Consider the following 14,134-nt stretch of genomic DNA (forward strand, 5'->3'; position numbering starts at 1 on the left):
CTTCTGCATGAGGCTGTCCAGTCGTCCCAGCATCATCTGTTGAAAATACCATTCTTTCCCCACTGAATGGTTTTGGCACCATTACTGAAAATTAACTGACCATAAATGTGAGAGTTTATTTCTGGATCATCAATTCTAGATTACATATAAATCAATATTTCATGCAGTACCACACTGTCTTAATTACTGCAGCATTTTAGTAAGTTTCAAAACTGCGAAGTGCGAGTCCTCCAACTTTTTCAAGACTGTTTTGGCTATTCTGGGTCCCCTGAATTTCCATATGAATTTTATAATTAGCTTGTCAATTTCTACAAAGAAACCAACTGGATTTTGATGGGCATTGTATTCATCACTGTGCTTTTTGATAACACGTAAAAGCAAATATGCCAGTTCATAGTTATGTCATGAAATTTCACTGGAATAACAATATGGTCCCAACTTTTCATATTAAACAATTAGAAAACTTAAAGGGACACGTTTATTTTGAACATCACATCTGAACACAGGGGTTTAGTTTGTTTAAAGACTTTATTTCTAACAGATGTTACAGCTTATAAGTCATAAAAATCATCAAAATCATCGGTGGACGTGTTATGGTTTCTAGGACGTAAGGCAGCTTCGATCTCTGAGTTACTGTCATCAGACTCGTCCCAGAAGGCTGGAAGAGAAAACCAGACAGCTGCTCAGCATCTCTGCAGTCTGATGAGCTCTGCTTAATCAGCCGTGGCCCGCAAAGGGCCTCCTGGGGGCCCTGGGTGGTGCACCTGAGCGGACGCGCCCGGGGCGCAGCCCAGCGCTGCACCCACGTCTCGCTTCTGCGTGCTCCACGTGCTGCGATGGGAACTCGTGGCGGAACACTTGCTCCTCCCTTCAGCCCAGCTCTGCACTGTAGGATGGGAATCTGTAACCTGGGCGAACATGGGGGCAGGGCGGCTGGGTGCTCTATCGGGCCCGGGAACAGCTTGCCTGACTGCTCCTCGCCGCGAGCTCCCTCTGTTCCTCAGCACAGGGACGCGGTGGAGGAACAGCAGTGAGGTCTGCGCTAAGACGAGGGCGTGGGTACACACAGTTCATTTGGGAGGTGACCCTGGGCAGGACGGGGGGTGGAGAGGGTGTTAACCAGGAGCAGGGCTAGCAGTGGACGGCTGGGGTCTGTCCTGCCGGGGCCTCGGAGAGACCGCAGAACGCTCCTCAGATGGTCCCAAAAGCCAGCAAGGAAGTGGGGTTATTTATCCAGCAACTCCCGCCCTTCAGTGGCTGGGGGTTGATCTCAACCAGGTGCCGACTCCCTGGAGCTCCTGGCTCCTGTGGCCAGAGAAAACCCCCGAGTGGAGCCACAAGCTGCCCGACGGGGAGGCTGCAGGCCCGGCCTGGAGCGCCAGGGTGTGGTGGGCCCAGCGCCTGCGACACTGACCACCCCTGTGACCCCCGTATCTACAAGGCATGGCCTGCCAGCGCCGCGATGACTCCTGAGATGTGACCCCATCTAATCCTCGCACCAACCTGGCGGGTGAGTACAAACACCTCTGTTTTCCCAAGGCTGAGAGGGTAAGTACGTGGCCCGATCACGGCGGCAGAGGGTGCTCAAGCCCCAAGTCCCACCAGACCTGCTGGGAACAGGGTTTCAGAGGCAGGAGTAGAGGCGGCCCAAGCTCGGCAGGGGATACGCCACTGCCAGTGTAGAAGGAGGGTGTTGAGGGATACACAGGAGCTCCCTGGGCAGAGGAAAAGGGACAGGAATGTCACAGAGAAGGAAGGGCGTGAGCGAAGGCACAGAGGTACGAGGGTGGAGCACAGGCAAGGCTGGCTGCGGCTGGACCCACCGAGGAGAGGACGAGACCTCGGAGGAACAGGGCTGGGAGCAGGGGCCGGGCTGGGAGCAGGGGCCGGGCCAGACCACAAGGGGACGTTCCAGACTCTACCCTGCAGGTGGCGGGGGCGCTGGCCCTGCTTCCCCAGCAGGCAGACGTCTGGATGGGGATTCAGAAGCCAGGGCTGGGGGAGGGGTGGGGGAGGGCTACCGCAGGAGCCCTCAGGTCAGAGCAGTGGGTACCTGCGGGCAGTGGCAGCGCAGATGGGGACAGAGGTGAGGACGTTTCATGTGGAAGACGTGGCGGGGGGCGCGGGGGGGAGGCCAGGATCCCCTGCAAAGTCATACCTGCAGATTAAAGCGCTGGGCACCATGGACCCCAGCACCCGTGTTTTCAGGAGAAGCCCCCAGTCCTCCCCCAGGAGAGCCGCAGGGCCCGTGAGCACAGGCAGGCGCCTCCGCCCGCCCCCAAGGGTGCCTGACACCACACGTCACAAACCACCCTTTTAGCTAAAACACAAAATGAGAGTCTGGTCTCTGGTTATTTCTCTTACCTTTAGACTTTAAATTGGTAGTTAGTTTCTTTTTGTTTTCATGCCTGGAAAATAAAGAAAGAACCTAAGTCCTGAAAAAATAAAGACAATCAGACAAATAGTTTTACAAGGAGCGCGCTAGGGAAGAAGCACACGTTACTCACTGGGGGGCCAGAAGGTTTACATGTACTCCCCGAGTTTTAAAAGCAAAAAGCCCTGCGGATGCTCTGGTGGGAGGGTCCCGGGCGCATTGGGCCGCACGCTGGGCGCTCACTGGGGAGGCCACCAGGGCAGGAGGCAGGCCCTGGGACGTACCGAGCGGGCAAAGCTCAGCGCTGCCAGCTAAGCTGAAAGCAGAGGGTCTGAGGAACAGGGAGAAGTCGGCCAGGAGGTTAAAACACTTACCTTCGTCAAGCCAGCCATACGATACTCAACTGCTTAACAAGGAGTTCAAAATAAACTGTTTGCTTAATTAAGGGTATTAACTCCTGGTAGAGAAAAACGCAAGACTCCTGTCACCCGTGTTTAGGTTTCTGTGTGTCACACACACGGAAGTGCAAGTGTCCAGGGACGCATCTAACACCGGGTGACTCGCTTACTAAACCCACTGGACCGAGAAACTGGCTCTTCGGGAGACTGTGTCCATCTGCGTCACCTTTTCCAGAGCTTTCGCAATTGTCATGCACATGGAAGTCCCCTCTCGGAGCACCACTCCAGTTTCTTATTACACTTAAATTCTTTAAAGTTTGTCCTAAACGAGATATTAAAAAAGAAACAGTCACTTGTGTATGGCTTGACATTTTGATGTTTTTCTCATGCTCCTGTTGAAGTTTTCCCTCGTGTTTACATTTGCAGATTATTCCGTGAAGGCAGATTCCAGCCTTTAGGTGGGAAGAGTGCTGAGAAAAGACGAGGACACATCGTGCAGCAGCACTGCTGCTCTCTCGGCGGGACCCTGGCCCTCCTGATGCAAGAAACCCTGGGAACACATCTCTGTCACTTTGGGTCAAGTCTGGCTAACTTACGGTTTGAAAATCTGCCTTTTGCCATAGCTGCCATAATTTACATTTTTTTTTTCAGTAAAACAAGCTCCATGAAGGCATAATTTTCTAGGCAGTCTGTGCTCTGTCAATGCTCCATTTAAACTTGGTGCCTGTTTCTTTGTTTTGATTGAAATATAGTTGATGTACAATATTATATGAGTTACAGGTATACAACATGGTGATTCACAATTTTTAAAGGCTATACTCCATTTATAGTTACTGTAAAATACTGGCTGTATTCCCTGTGTTGCACAATGTATCCGTACCTCTTAATCCCTTCCCCCTGTCTCGCCCACCCCCCAGCCCCCTGCACTGGTAACCACTAGTTTGTTCCCTGTATCTGGTTTTTTTAATAAATTTTTATTGGAGTATAGTTGATTTATAATGTTGTGTTAGTTTCTGCTGTACAGCAAAGTGAATCACTTATACATACACATATATCCGTTCTTTTTTAGATTCTTTTCCCATATAGTCATTACATTACAGAGTATTGAGTAGAGATTCCTGTGCTATACAGTAGGTCCTTATTAGTGTTCTCTATATCTGTGAGTCTGTTTCTTTTTCTATTACATTCACTAGTTTGTTGTATTTTTTAGGTTCCACATATAAGTGATATACAGCATTTGTCTTTCTCCGACTTATTTCACTTAGTGTAATACCCTCTAAGCCCACCCATGTTGTTGCAAATGACAAAATTTCATTCTTTTTTATGGCTGAGGAGTATTCTATTGTGTATATATGTACCACATCTTCTTTATCCATTCGTCTGTTAATGGGCACTTAGGTTGCTCCCATACCTTAGCTGTTGTAAATAGTGCTGCTATGAACATTGGGGTGCATGTGTCTTTTCAAATAGTGTTTTCATTTCTTTCAGATACATACCCAGGAGTGGAATTGCTGGGTCATATGGTAGTTCTATTTTTAGTTTTTTGAGAGACCTCCATACTGTTTTCTACAGTGGCTGCACCAATTTACATTCCCACCAACAGTGTACAAAGGGTTCCCTTTTCTCCTCGCCAATATTTGTTATCTATGGTCTTTTTAATGATGGCCATTCTAACCGGTGTGAGGTGATACCTCATTGTGGTTTTGATTTGCATTTCTCTAATAATTAGCAATGTGGAGCATCTTTCCATGAGCTTGTTGGCCATCTCTATGTCTTCTTCAATAAATTTGAAAAATGTCTATTCAGGTCTTCTGCCCATTTTTTAATCAGGTTGTTTTATTGATATTGAGTTGTATGAGCTGTTTATATATTTTGGATATTAACCGCTTATCAGTCATATCATTAGCAAATATTTTCTCCCAGTCTGTAGGCTGTCTTTTCATGTTGTCAATGGTTTCCTTTGCTGTACAAAAGCTTTAAGTTTAATTAGGTCCCATTTGTTTATTTTTGCTTTTATTTCCTTTGCTTTAGGAGACAGATCCAAAAAAATATTGCTACAATTTATGTCAAATCATGTTCTGCCTGTTTTCCGCTAGGAGTTTTATAGTATCCGGTCTTAACATTGAGGTCTTTAATCCATTTTGAGTTTATTTTTGTATATGTTAGAGAATGTTCTAATTTCATTGTTTTACATGTGGTTGTCCAGCTTTTCCAGCACCACTTGTTGAAAAGACTGGTCTTATCTCCATTGTATATTCTTGCCTCCTTTGTTATAGATTAACTGACAATAAATGTGTGGGTTTATTTCTGGGCTCTCTATTCGGTTCCATTGATCTATGTGTCTGTTTTTATGCCAGTAATGTACTGTTTTGATGACTGTAGCTTTGTAGTTAGGGAGTGTGATTCCTCCAGCTCTGTTCTTCTTTCTCAAGATTGTTTTGATTATTCCAGATCTTCTGTGTTCCCATATGAATTTCAAAATTATTTGTTCTATTTCTGTGAAAAATGCCCTTGGTATTTTGATAGGGATTGCACTGAACCTGTAGATTGCCTTGGGTAGTATGGTCATTTTAACAATATTAATTCTTCCAATTCATGAACACAGTATATCTTTCCATACGCTTGTACTGTCTTCAATTTCTTTCATCAGTATCTTACAGTTTTCCAAGTACAGGTCTTTTATCTCCTTAGGTAGGTTTATTCCTAGGCGTTTTATAATTTTTGATGCAATGGTAAATGGGATTGTTTTCTTAATTTCTTTCTGATAGTTCATTGTTATTGTATAGAAATGCAACAGATTTCAGTATATTAATTTTATATCCTTCAACTTTACTGAATTCATTGATGCGTTCTAGTAGTTTTCTGGTGGCATCTTTAGAATTTTCTATGTATAGTACTGTGTCGTCTGCAAAGAGTGACAGTTTTACTTCTTCCTTTCCAATTTGGATTCCTTTTATTTCGTTTTCTTGTCTGATTGCTGTGGCTGGGATTTCCAATACTATGTTAAATAAAAGTGGCAAGAGTGGGCATCCTTGTCTTGTTCCTGATCTTAGAGGAAACGCTTTCAGCTTTCCTTGGTGAGTGCCTGTTTATCTGATGTGACCAACTAGTGGCCTATGCCATTTCTCCATGAAGAGTGGACGGCCCTACAGCCAGTGCTGACTGTCATGGAGGCTGCCAGTTAGGTGGCTGCTGACAGTATAAACCGGAGTCCACCTTCTGTAAGTGTGCATGCACACCCACACACACACACACACCACCACTGTGGGTTGTGTCTACTCTCTTTCCAGCTCCCACTTCATGAGGACACCAGGCTCAGTGTGGGGTGGGTAGGCAGACATAACAATGCTGTAAAGATGCAGAGAAACTAGTTTGCCAGCTGATGTTCAAATAGTAAGAGCCACGTGGGGTTGTGGGGAAATGGCAGGAGCACCGCAGGCAGGAGGCAGGCAGGAGGACTGAGAGAACAGGTGGATGATGGGGCGGGTGGTGGTGTGGCTGCAGGATCCCAGGGGAAGCACTGCACTCCCTGGACTCTACTATGAGAGCTGGAAAGGATTTCCAGGCCAGGACCAAGGCAAGGGCATAGAGGCAGGCGAGCACATGCCAGGTCCTTACAGCCTGGCCCCTGCTCTGAGCTCCACATGCATGTCCAGGGCTCACCTGCTGGCTCCACTTGGCTACCTCCAAAGAGTCTCATGGCCAACACGCCCATCCACAACCAAACTCAAGCTCCTCCACCAAACCTGGGCCCTTCTCCTGTCTCAGCTAACGGCACCCCAAGCCTCGAGTCCCTCCCAACCCCTCGCCACTCCTCTGCCCTCCCACACCCAATCAGCCCCTAGGTCCTGCCAAGTTTACCTCCCAGCACTTCCAAGGGTCCTCACCCGTCCCCTACGCACTGCCACCGCCTGGTCGACCAAACTAGCATCTCTTGCCTGGACCTTCTAACAGCCCCCTAACTGGTGACACCACATCCACCTTGTCCCCTCCGACCCACTTTCCACTCGGCAGCAAGGGTGAGCTTTCGAAACACAAATCTGATCCCTCTGCCTCCTTGCTGAAAACTCTTCAATGCCTTCCCACTGCTTTTGGCAAAAGAACTAAATCCTGAACAGTGCCTCCAAGGTTGACGCCCAGACTTCATTGGGCCTCCTGATGTAGCCTCCCCATCCCCCACACCCCATCCTCGACCCCCAAGTCCTCACTGAATTTGCTATTTCACAGCCATTTCTGTCACTAACTGACATGTGACTGCCCTTAGGCTGTCAGCTCCACGAGAGCTGCCACCGTACGTTTCAGTCCCCGGGGTACCCGGTGCTCTGCACTTAGTAGGTGCTCAGTGATATGTGTGGAAGGAATAGATGAGCCTCACTAAGCATAGGGCCTTGCCTAAAGGCATGTGATCAACATTTGATGTTAGATTATTTAATTTGCATGTTTCTACTTCTATCTGAGTTCAGATCAGGTTGTTCAAGTGTCTTCCCACAAACATGTTTCAGAACTAAACGCATGTGTTCACCCCTGAGGAAGGTGGAAAATGCTTCCAGGTGTTTCCGACGCCATCCTCACCCCTTAGGGGAAGTATTTTTCCCTTTGGGAAATCATCTCTGCTAGTCAATGTGACACTGCAGTGCAAGGTTGATTTTTATTACACATGACTCATAGGGTCAATATTTCTTTCTCCAGGTCACACCTAACGTCTAAAGCTAAGTCAAGGCCAAAGGGGATGGTGTGAGATCTCGGAGTAGACAGAGCCAACTTGTTTAGCTATTATCGTAAATGAGAGAGAACCCAAACCAAATGCACTTCTGAAAGCGTAAGAATGCGAGAGTTCAGGTTATAAGCCACGGGCCATGGTCCCTGTGCTCCATCAGATGTGCCTGACCTTCCCTGACAGTGTGGACGTCACACCTCCATTGTGTAAGGCAGAGGCAGCGAAGGTGAGCTGTAGAGCCAGTGAGTAAGTGGTTCAGGTGTTGTGGTCTCTGTCATAACTACTCTACTCTGGCTGCTGCACGAAAACAGCCACGGACAATATCTGAACTAGCGGATGTGGCTTTGTTACAAGCAAACTTCACTCAGAGACACTGCAACTTGAATTTCATATAACTTTCAGGTACCGTGCAGCATTATTCTTCTTTGGATTTTTCCCAACCATTAAAAACCATACAACCTCTCTCAGCCTGCAGGCTGCACAGAACCAGGAAGAGGCCCATGGCCAGGGCTGCCGAGGCCTTCATGAAGCACTGCCACCACCTGATGCCCGGCAGCAAGCCAGGGAGCCCGCCCTCCCCGGCCTGCTTGTGGGCGACTCCTGGAATCCAAGAGAGCAGAGTTTTAATTTTTTCCCTAGAAGTTTACAATTAGTCTGGAGGTCCTATTTCCAAACAAACCACTTTCAGGTAAGACACCACAGATAACTGATTAGATTAAGGCGTGAGCATGCTCTGCTGGTCTCATTCACGGGACACCATCTCTGCGCAGTGTCCCAGGAGGTGTGGCACCTCCCCCTCTGCACAGTGACCACCATGTGCCCCCCAGTGAGATGCTCCCTGTCAACATTTTGCCACACTGGCTCTGTCACATGTCTTCTCTCTTTGTCCATCAAGCCATCTCAGTTTTCGATGCTGTTTATAAATTCCCTTGCTATTGATAAGGGATTAGGACAAACAAGTAAGGACAACTCTCATCAAAATCACTTTTGCTCTCATCCTTGCTACACATAAGAAGTTATGGTCAGCTGGGGTCTTAACAGCAGGTTTTATTCTAAGCACAGCACCTAGTGAACGCCTAGGATGTGATCCTGCTGACACGGGTACTAGAGAAAGAGTCAAAATTAAGAGTGTCGACTATTCATTTAATTTTTTAAATTTTTAAATTTTTATTTTGTTTTTAGTTTTGGCTGTGTCAGGTCTTAGTTGCAACATGCGGGATTTTCCGTTGCAGTGTGCGAGCTCAGTAGTCGTGGCGCGTGGGCTTAGCTGCCCCGCGGCATGTGGGATCTTCGTTCCCCGACCGGGGATCGAACCCGCGTCCCCTGCATGGAAGGCAGATTCTTTACCACTGGACCACCAGGGAACTCCCTCGACTATTCATTTTATATGAACAAAAGGCTAATAATATCACTAGAAATAGGCCATACGGTCAACATAAGTACAAAATTAGGTGGCAAGGATGTCTGCCAGGATTCAGGTTTGCTTTGCGGGGTCAGCAAGTAGAGACAAAAGTGAGGCATGGAAAACCTACGGTTCCTAGGAGACTCATCATTAAGTCATACCAGGGCTCAGGAGGCAGCGCGCTGTGTGAGGGGTGACGGAGGCTATCGGGTGAGCACAGGGTCCCAGGGAGGTGGGCCACAGGAGCTCCTCAGAGCCGCGGGATGTTCTAATGTTAGTGACACAGACTCTCAACCTCATGGTCAGCAACATATTTTTGAAAGAAAAAAATATCTACAGCCCATTAACAAACATACCCAACTTATTGTGGCTTTGAGGCCACGTCTGTCAAGTTTGGCAATGAGCTTCTGAGGGTCCTGCCAAGAACATGGCCTATGGTGTCCAGGGTGATGAGGAAGGGCCCCAGCGGGAAGAGCCCTTGCAGTTCTAGAGTCTTATCATAAGCCTGAAAAGAATAACTAACTTATGAGAAGATGTGGTCTCTACACTCTGAATTCTGTAAGTTTAATGATTTTGACTAAGCTAAAATCAGTATTAAAATGTCTCACACAGCATCTTCAGCTAGAATTTTCCTCAAAACAGACATGTTTCTGAAAAGCACAAGGCAAAAAAAAAAATTCGGAAAGAAAATAAAAAATCCCAATCAGTGTGCCAACAAATCCCTGTAAATCCTCAATTTTCAGTGTTAGAGGCAGACCGGTCTGAGACAGCTTTAATTTGACAAAGTCTGAGTGCCCCCTGATGGTCAACCAGGGGCCCTGCAGCAGATGCCATTTTTTAGGGGTCAACTTCTTTACTCCTTCCCTTCAGCCAATCAAGCAAAGACTGTTCTTTCGTGCTGTGTCGAAAAAATAAAGTAGGCGGGCTTATGACAAGAAACGTGGAATATTTAGGAAGCTGCTACTTTGGTAGAATTTAAGGAGAATGTAGATTTGCTAAACCAGAGACAGAGACTGGGGCTTTTATAGCAGAACATAAAGGACTTCCAGGAAAACCTCACTTTTATTTCTCTGGACTACTGGTTCCTTGTGATTCACCTTATCATCCCAGGGGAAGCGGCCCAGGATCAGGCAAGAAGAGACAGGACGGCCCCACCGGAGCAGCAGCTGCCGCCTGGTGCCCTCCACTGGCCACTCCCATGGCTGCAGGGCTGGCACCAAATACCACCAGCGGCCCTGCCAGGGTGCGGTGGCTGGGTGACTTCTGCTACCTTTTCCCCAGGCAATTATGTTGCAAGCACACATCTTTTTCTTTCGGTAAAACGTTATCTCAATCCAAGCAGTAAACCGCAGTTACATGGCAGGCGGTTAAAATACGCTCTCTGTTGAATAAATGGATCCGGGAGAGTGAAAACGGCTTCCTGGGGAAGGTGGGGCGAGACAGTGTCTGCGGAGGAGAGGAAGCTCTGGCATGCACCTCTCAACAAAAGGGAACAAGTGGTCTTTACTCAGAGAACAGCTTCCTATTAGGACTCACTCCTTCGTACATTATGCCTTTCATCCCCACTCAACCACAAAATGATTTTGCTGAGGCAAATACAATGGTAGAAAAAGATTTACACTGAAAGAATCTTTAATAATAAACTGTTGCCGATCTGCCTACTTGCCCGTGATTTATAATACAATAAACATCGGATTCTATTACGGCTCATGCACTGAAGCCGCTGCTCTGGAAAACGGAATATGAAAGCACGGGGACCCCACCACCATCACAATGAAATGAGCATGGATAAATGTGCTAAGAGTATCTCTTTGCATCTTTTATAGCTTGTGTGTATTAATCTGTAACGCTTATTAAGAAAGTCATTGCTATGCAAAGCAGCACCCAATCCCTTTCTCTGGCTTTTCAACAGAGTGCACTGTTTAGCCAATAGGACGGACCCTCTGGTCCTCATTCTGCATTCATCACAGGCAACATTTGCACAATGTATCTCTCAAAGGCGGCTGAAAGGAAGGCCTTAATACTCATGTAAACAACTGCAAACCAATTACTTAATGAATCAGGCCCACACATAATGAGGTGCAGACAAAGAGCTATAAATGCATTTTTGCGCCCAAGCCGCTGCTTTAAAGTAAAATCCCTCAGCTGTAGTTTGGGCTTAACTAGCACATCATAATTATTGTCTCTAGGACATCAGAGGAAGCCTTTTTTTTTTTTTTTTTTAAGGTCCAGCAGGGTCTTTTTTTTTTTTTTTTGAGGTTGCTCATCAGCTCACTGACAAAATAGAGCAAAGAAGAATTTTTAAAAGTGCTACAGCAGTACTGCACTGTTACGTTTATTCTCAAGTACTGGGTTTCGAGACCACTTGTAAAAGCAATAAAGCACGAGGAGTGACTGCAGTAAGTGGGATCCTTAAATGTAAGCCTCTAAGAAATTTCAGTGAATCCAGGCACAAACAGCAAGCCCGGGGGCTCTCAAAAGCCTAAGGCGGCGTATGAACACCAAACCCAGCACAAGAACCAGCCGTGGCAAACAGCGCGCCAAACCAACACACTCCATGCCCAGAACTTTCATCTCTGGATTATTATCAACTGTCGAGAACCAAGGGTTCCTTGAAGGCCTCTTTTTTTTTTTTTTCCGTAAAGGGGATGATGTGATTACTTATAATTTAGGAAATTAATTTCATGCAGAAACGACAGTAATAACAAAAGGCTCCTGCCTAAAATTGAAAGGGAAAGGAGTTTGATTTTATAATGAAATATAGATGCAAGATGTGAAATGTCAAATGATCAGACTGAGAAAATGTTCTACAGAATCTGACTGCTTTCTAAATGTGTTTAAACATTACCCCAAGAATATATATATATATACACACACACATATATATAAATAACAGTTTAAGAAGAATTGGCTTTTTTAGTGCCTCTAAAATATAAAGAAAATAAACACTTCTAACAATCTTGAAAACCTAAAGGGATGTATTATTAAGCCAAATGGTGACATTAAACCCTAAAAACTACCTGTAGAATTTATTATCTTTTAAAATTTCTTTCAGGAGACCTAGAACTTGAATTTATAATATAATCATAAAAAAAAATACTTTAACGCTCTTCCTGTCCCATAATTCATTATCTCTCACTTCCTTCAAAAACAGAGATGAAAGATGATAATTTCTAAAAATTAAATGAGTGATTCCCTAAAACTGAACACACCAACCAGGTTTCTAAAAGTAAGAACTTAATATCAGAAAACCAATCTCATTAAATATATCCCAGGTCCTAAAAATACTGTAGTGGTTTTCAAAATAGAAATGAAAATGAGATTTTTTTTCACTGTAAAAATACCACATTTCTGAACAAATAATTTTATCTTACGGGACATTACAAACGTAAAGTTCCTGTTTTAAAATTTCATCAGGGCCAGCAGTTAATTCGAATGTAACGCAATCATCTACAGGACATCTTTTGAGGGGAAATGTTATTACAAAAGGCAAACTTGTGTTGTTTTAAATGCTATTTAGCCCAAAGCGGAAAGGTAGGTATGTCATCAGACAACTGCTTCTACTCCCATCCAGAAATTCTTCCTAAGTGACTCAATGCCATTGCACGATTAGTATTTTATGTTGATGACAAATCTAGCACACGACTCACTTATCACTGCTCCAAAAACTTACAAGGAGTGCTACAGTTTAACAAATGTGAAAAGATAAATTTTCACATTTGAAAATAAGCAAGAAAGTATCAGAAAGGGAAAGAATAGTCCAGCCCAAATACTAGGTAAAAAAGAGGAATACAAAAACAAATATCCAGCAATTTCTTGTATATATCTCCACAGTCTCAGAAAGAAGAAACAGGCCACTTTATTTCTTTTAAGGCCTGGCTCTTTCTCTCTGCCCTCTCCGACACCCTCCATTGTGTGGTTTCTAAGCAGCCCTACTGCGAGCAGCTGTAGACGCTAATTTGTGGTTCACTGAGGTGTCAATTGAGTCTTAAACCAAGGAAACAACAGCTGCAAAACAATACTTGGCTCTGGTGCAAATATTTTCAAAGGTAGACTAAAGTTTCCACTGTCATTTCAGATAAACAAAAACCCAAACCATAACCTCCCATCAAGTCACAGAGCAAAATCATCTGCAGCCAGAGTTTAATTCCCTGAGGAGTGACATTTCTCGTCTTGCTGCCGCTATTCAGAAAGGCTTGCACGACTTTACCTTGACAAAGGACTGCCTTCGCTAGACGAAAAACTCGCTTCTGAAGAGATCTTGTGAGTTGTCTTTGTCTTGAATGTACCGCTGCCAATATTCAAACCTGTGACAAGCACAAGCGTGGAGAGTGAGCGTGGCCATCGCAGTGAAACCAACATCAACAGAGGAAGAGCTGTCCCCAGAAAGCGAGGGGCTTCTGAGGCAGGGAATGACATGGAAAGGAAGGGGGCGGCTTCCCGTGACAGTTAACACAGAGTGCGTAAAAAGTAAAATCATTCAAAGAGCACCATTTTAAATGGCCATGATGCGTGTGTGAGCACATGGGTCTCCACCGTGGCACTAAGCTCTGGATAATTCGAGTTGCTATAACACGTGGGCAGCGCTGGCTCACCGAGCTAACGGGAACTGGGAACCAGTCTCAGAAGCAACTGACACCTCTGGATGACATTACCGCCCACCCGCCTTTAAGCCCCTCTGCCAAATCCTCTCTTTTTCCCTCTCGCGGAGGAGAATGAACGTCCACTGAAAACCATCGAGGTTACTCCTTAACTAGCCTGAAAAGGCTGATGGGGAAGATACACAGTCCACCCCCTTTCCCTGGAGCCTGGGGAACCAGACCACTCCACAGTGCTCCCAGCTTGCAGGGAGATCCCTGACCTCTGCTTCCTGGGCGTCCTCACCTTGGACGTTTCTGCTACAAGTCTGATTCTTAACTGGCAGTCAAACAAGATCGCGGATAGAGGGTGCATAAGCATCGCCTTGAAAGGCACCTGCTGCATTCCTAACCTGTAACCTGCGTGCCTGCTCGTAACCTCTGAGGCAAAGCGGTTCTCTTAACAATGTGTCTATGTTCGGCCCCTGGAGGGTCTGCACCCGCTTAACGGGACCAGGTCTTTTCAGACATGAAAACAAAGTGGCTTCCTTAGAGACAGGTGTGGAGACAGAGACCTGGCGCCTGACACAGGAGATGAGCCACGTGCCTCCTCATCCATGGTTACATCTGGGATGGCTCTGCGTTCAGTGTGTGACAGTGTGTGAC

General features: G+C 46.0%; 1 protein-coding gene and 1 long non-coding RNA gene across 3 annotated transcripts in view; one reads left to right on the forward strand and one right to left on the reverse strand.

The window, feature by feature from the left end:
- LOC133104372 (uncharacterized) overlaps positions 1-3,750 on the forward strand; it is a 32,260-nt gene extending 28,510 nt beyond the window's left edge. Inside the window, exons 2-3 of the long non-coding RNA XR_009703550.1 lie at positions 1,279-1,510; positions 3,199-3,750. This is a non-coding gene — a long non-coding RNA (uncharacterized LOC133104372). The remainder of the gene's footprint in view (positions 1-1,278; positions 1,511-3,198) is intronic.
- The window catches only part of KIZ (kizuna centrosomal protein), a 114,457-nt gene continuing 100,842 nt past the window's right edge, over positions 520-14,134 (reverse strand). For both annotated transcript variants that reach the window (XM_061210077.1, XM_061210078.1), the window contains 3 exons: positions 13,102-13,198; positions 2,365-2,408; positions 520-658 (listed from right to left, as the gene is read on the reverse strand). In XM_061210077.1, coding sequence (XP_061066060.1) covers positions 552-658; positions 2,365-2,408; positions 13,102-13,198 — 248 coding nt within the window. In that variant the 3' untranslated portion in view covers positions 520-551. The remainder of the gene's footprint in view (positions 659-2,364; positions 2,409-13,101; positions 13,199-14,134) is intronic.

Source organism: Eubalaena glacialis, chromosome 13 (genome assembly GCF_028564815.1).
Source record: "Eubalaena glacialis isolate mEubGla1 chromosome 13, mEubGla1.1.hap2.+ XY, whole genome shotgun sequence".
Classification (NCBI taxonomy): Eukaryota; Metazoa; Chordata; class Mammalia; order Artiodactyla; family Balaenidae; genus Eubalaena; species Eubalaena glacialis.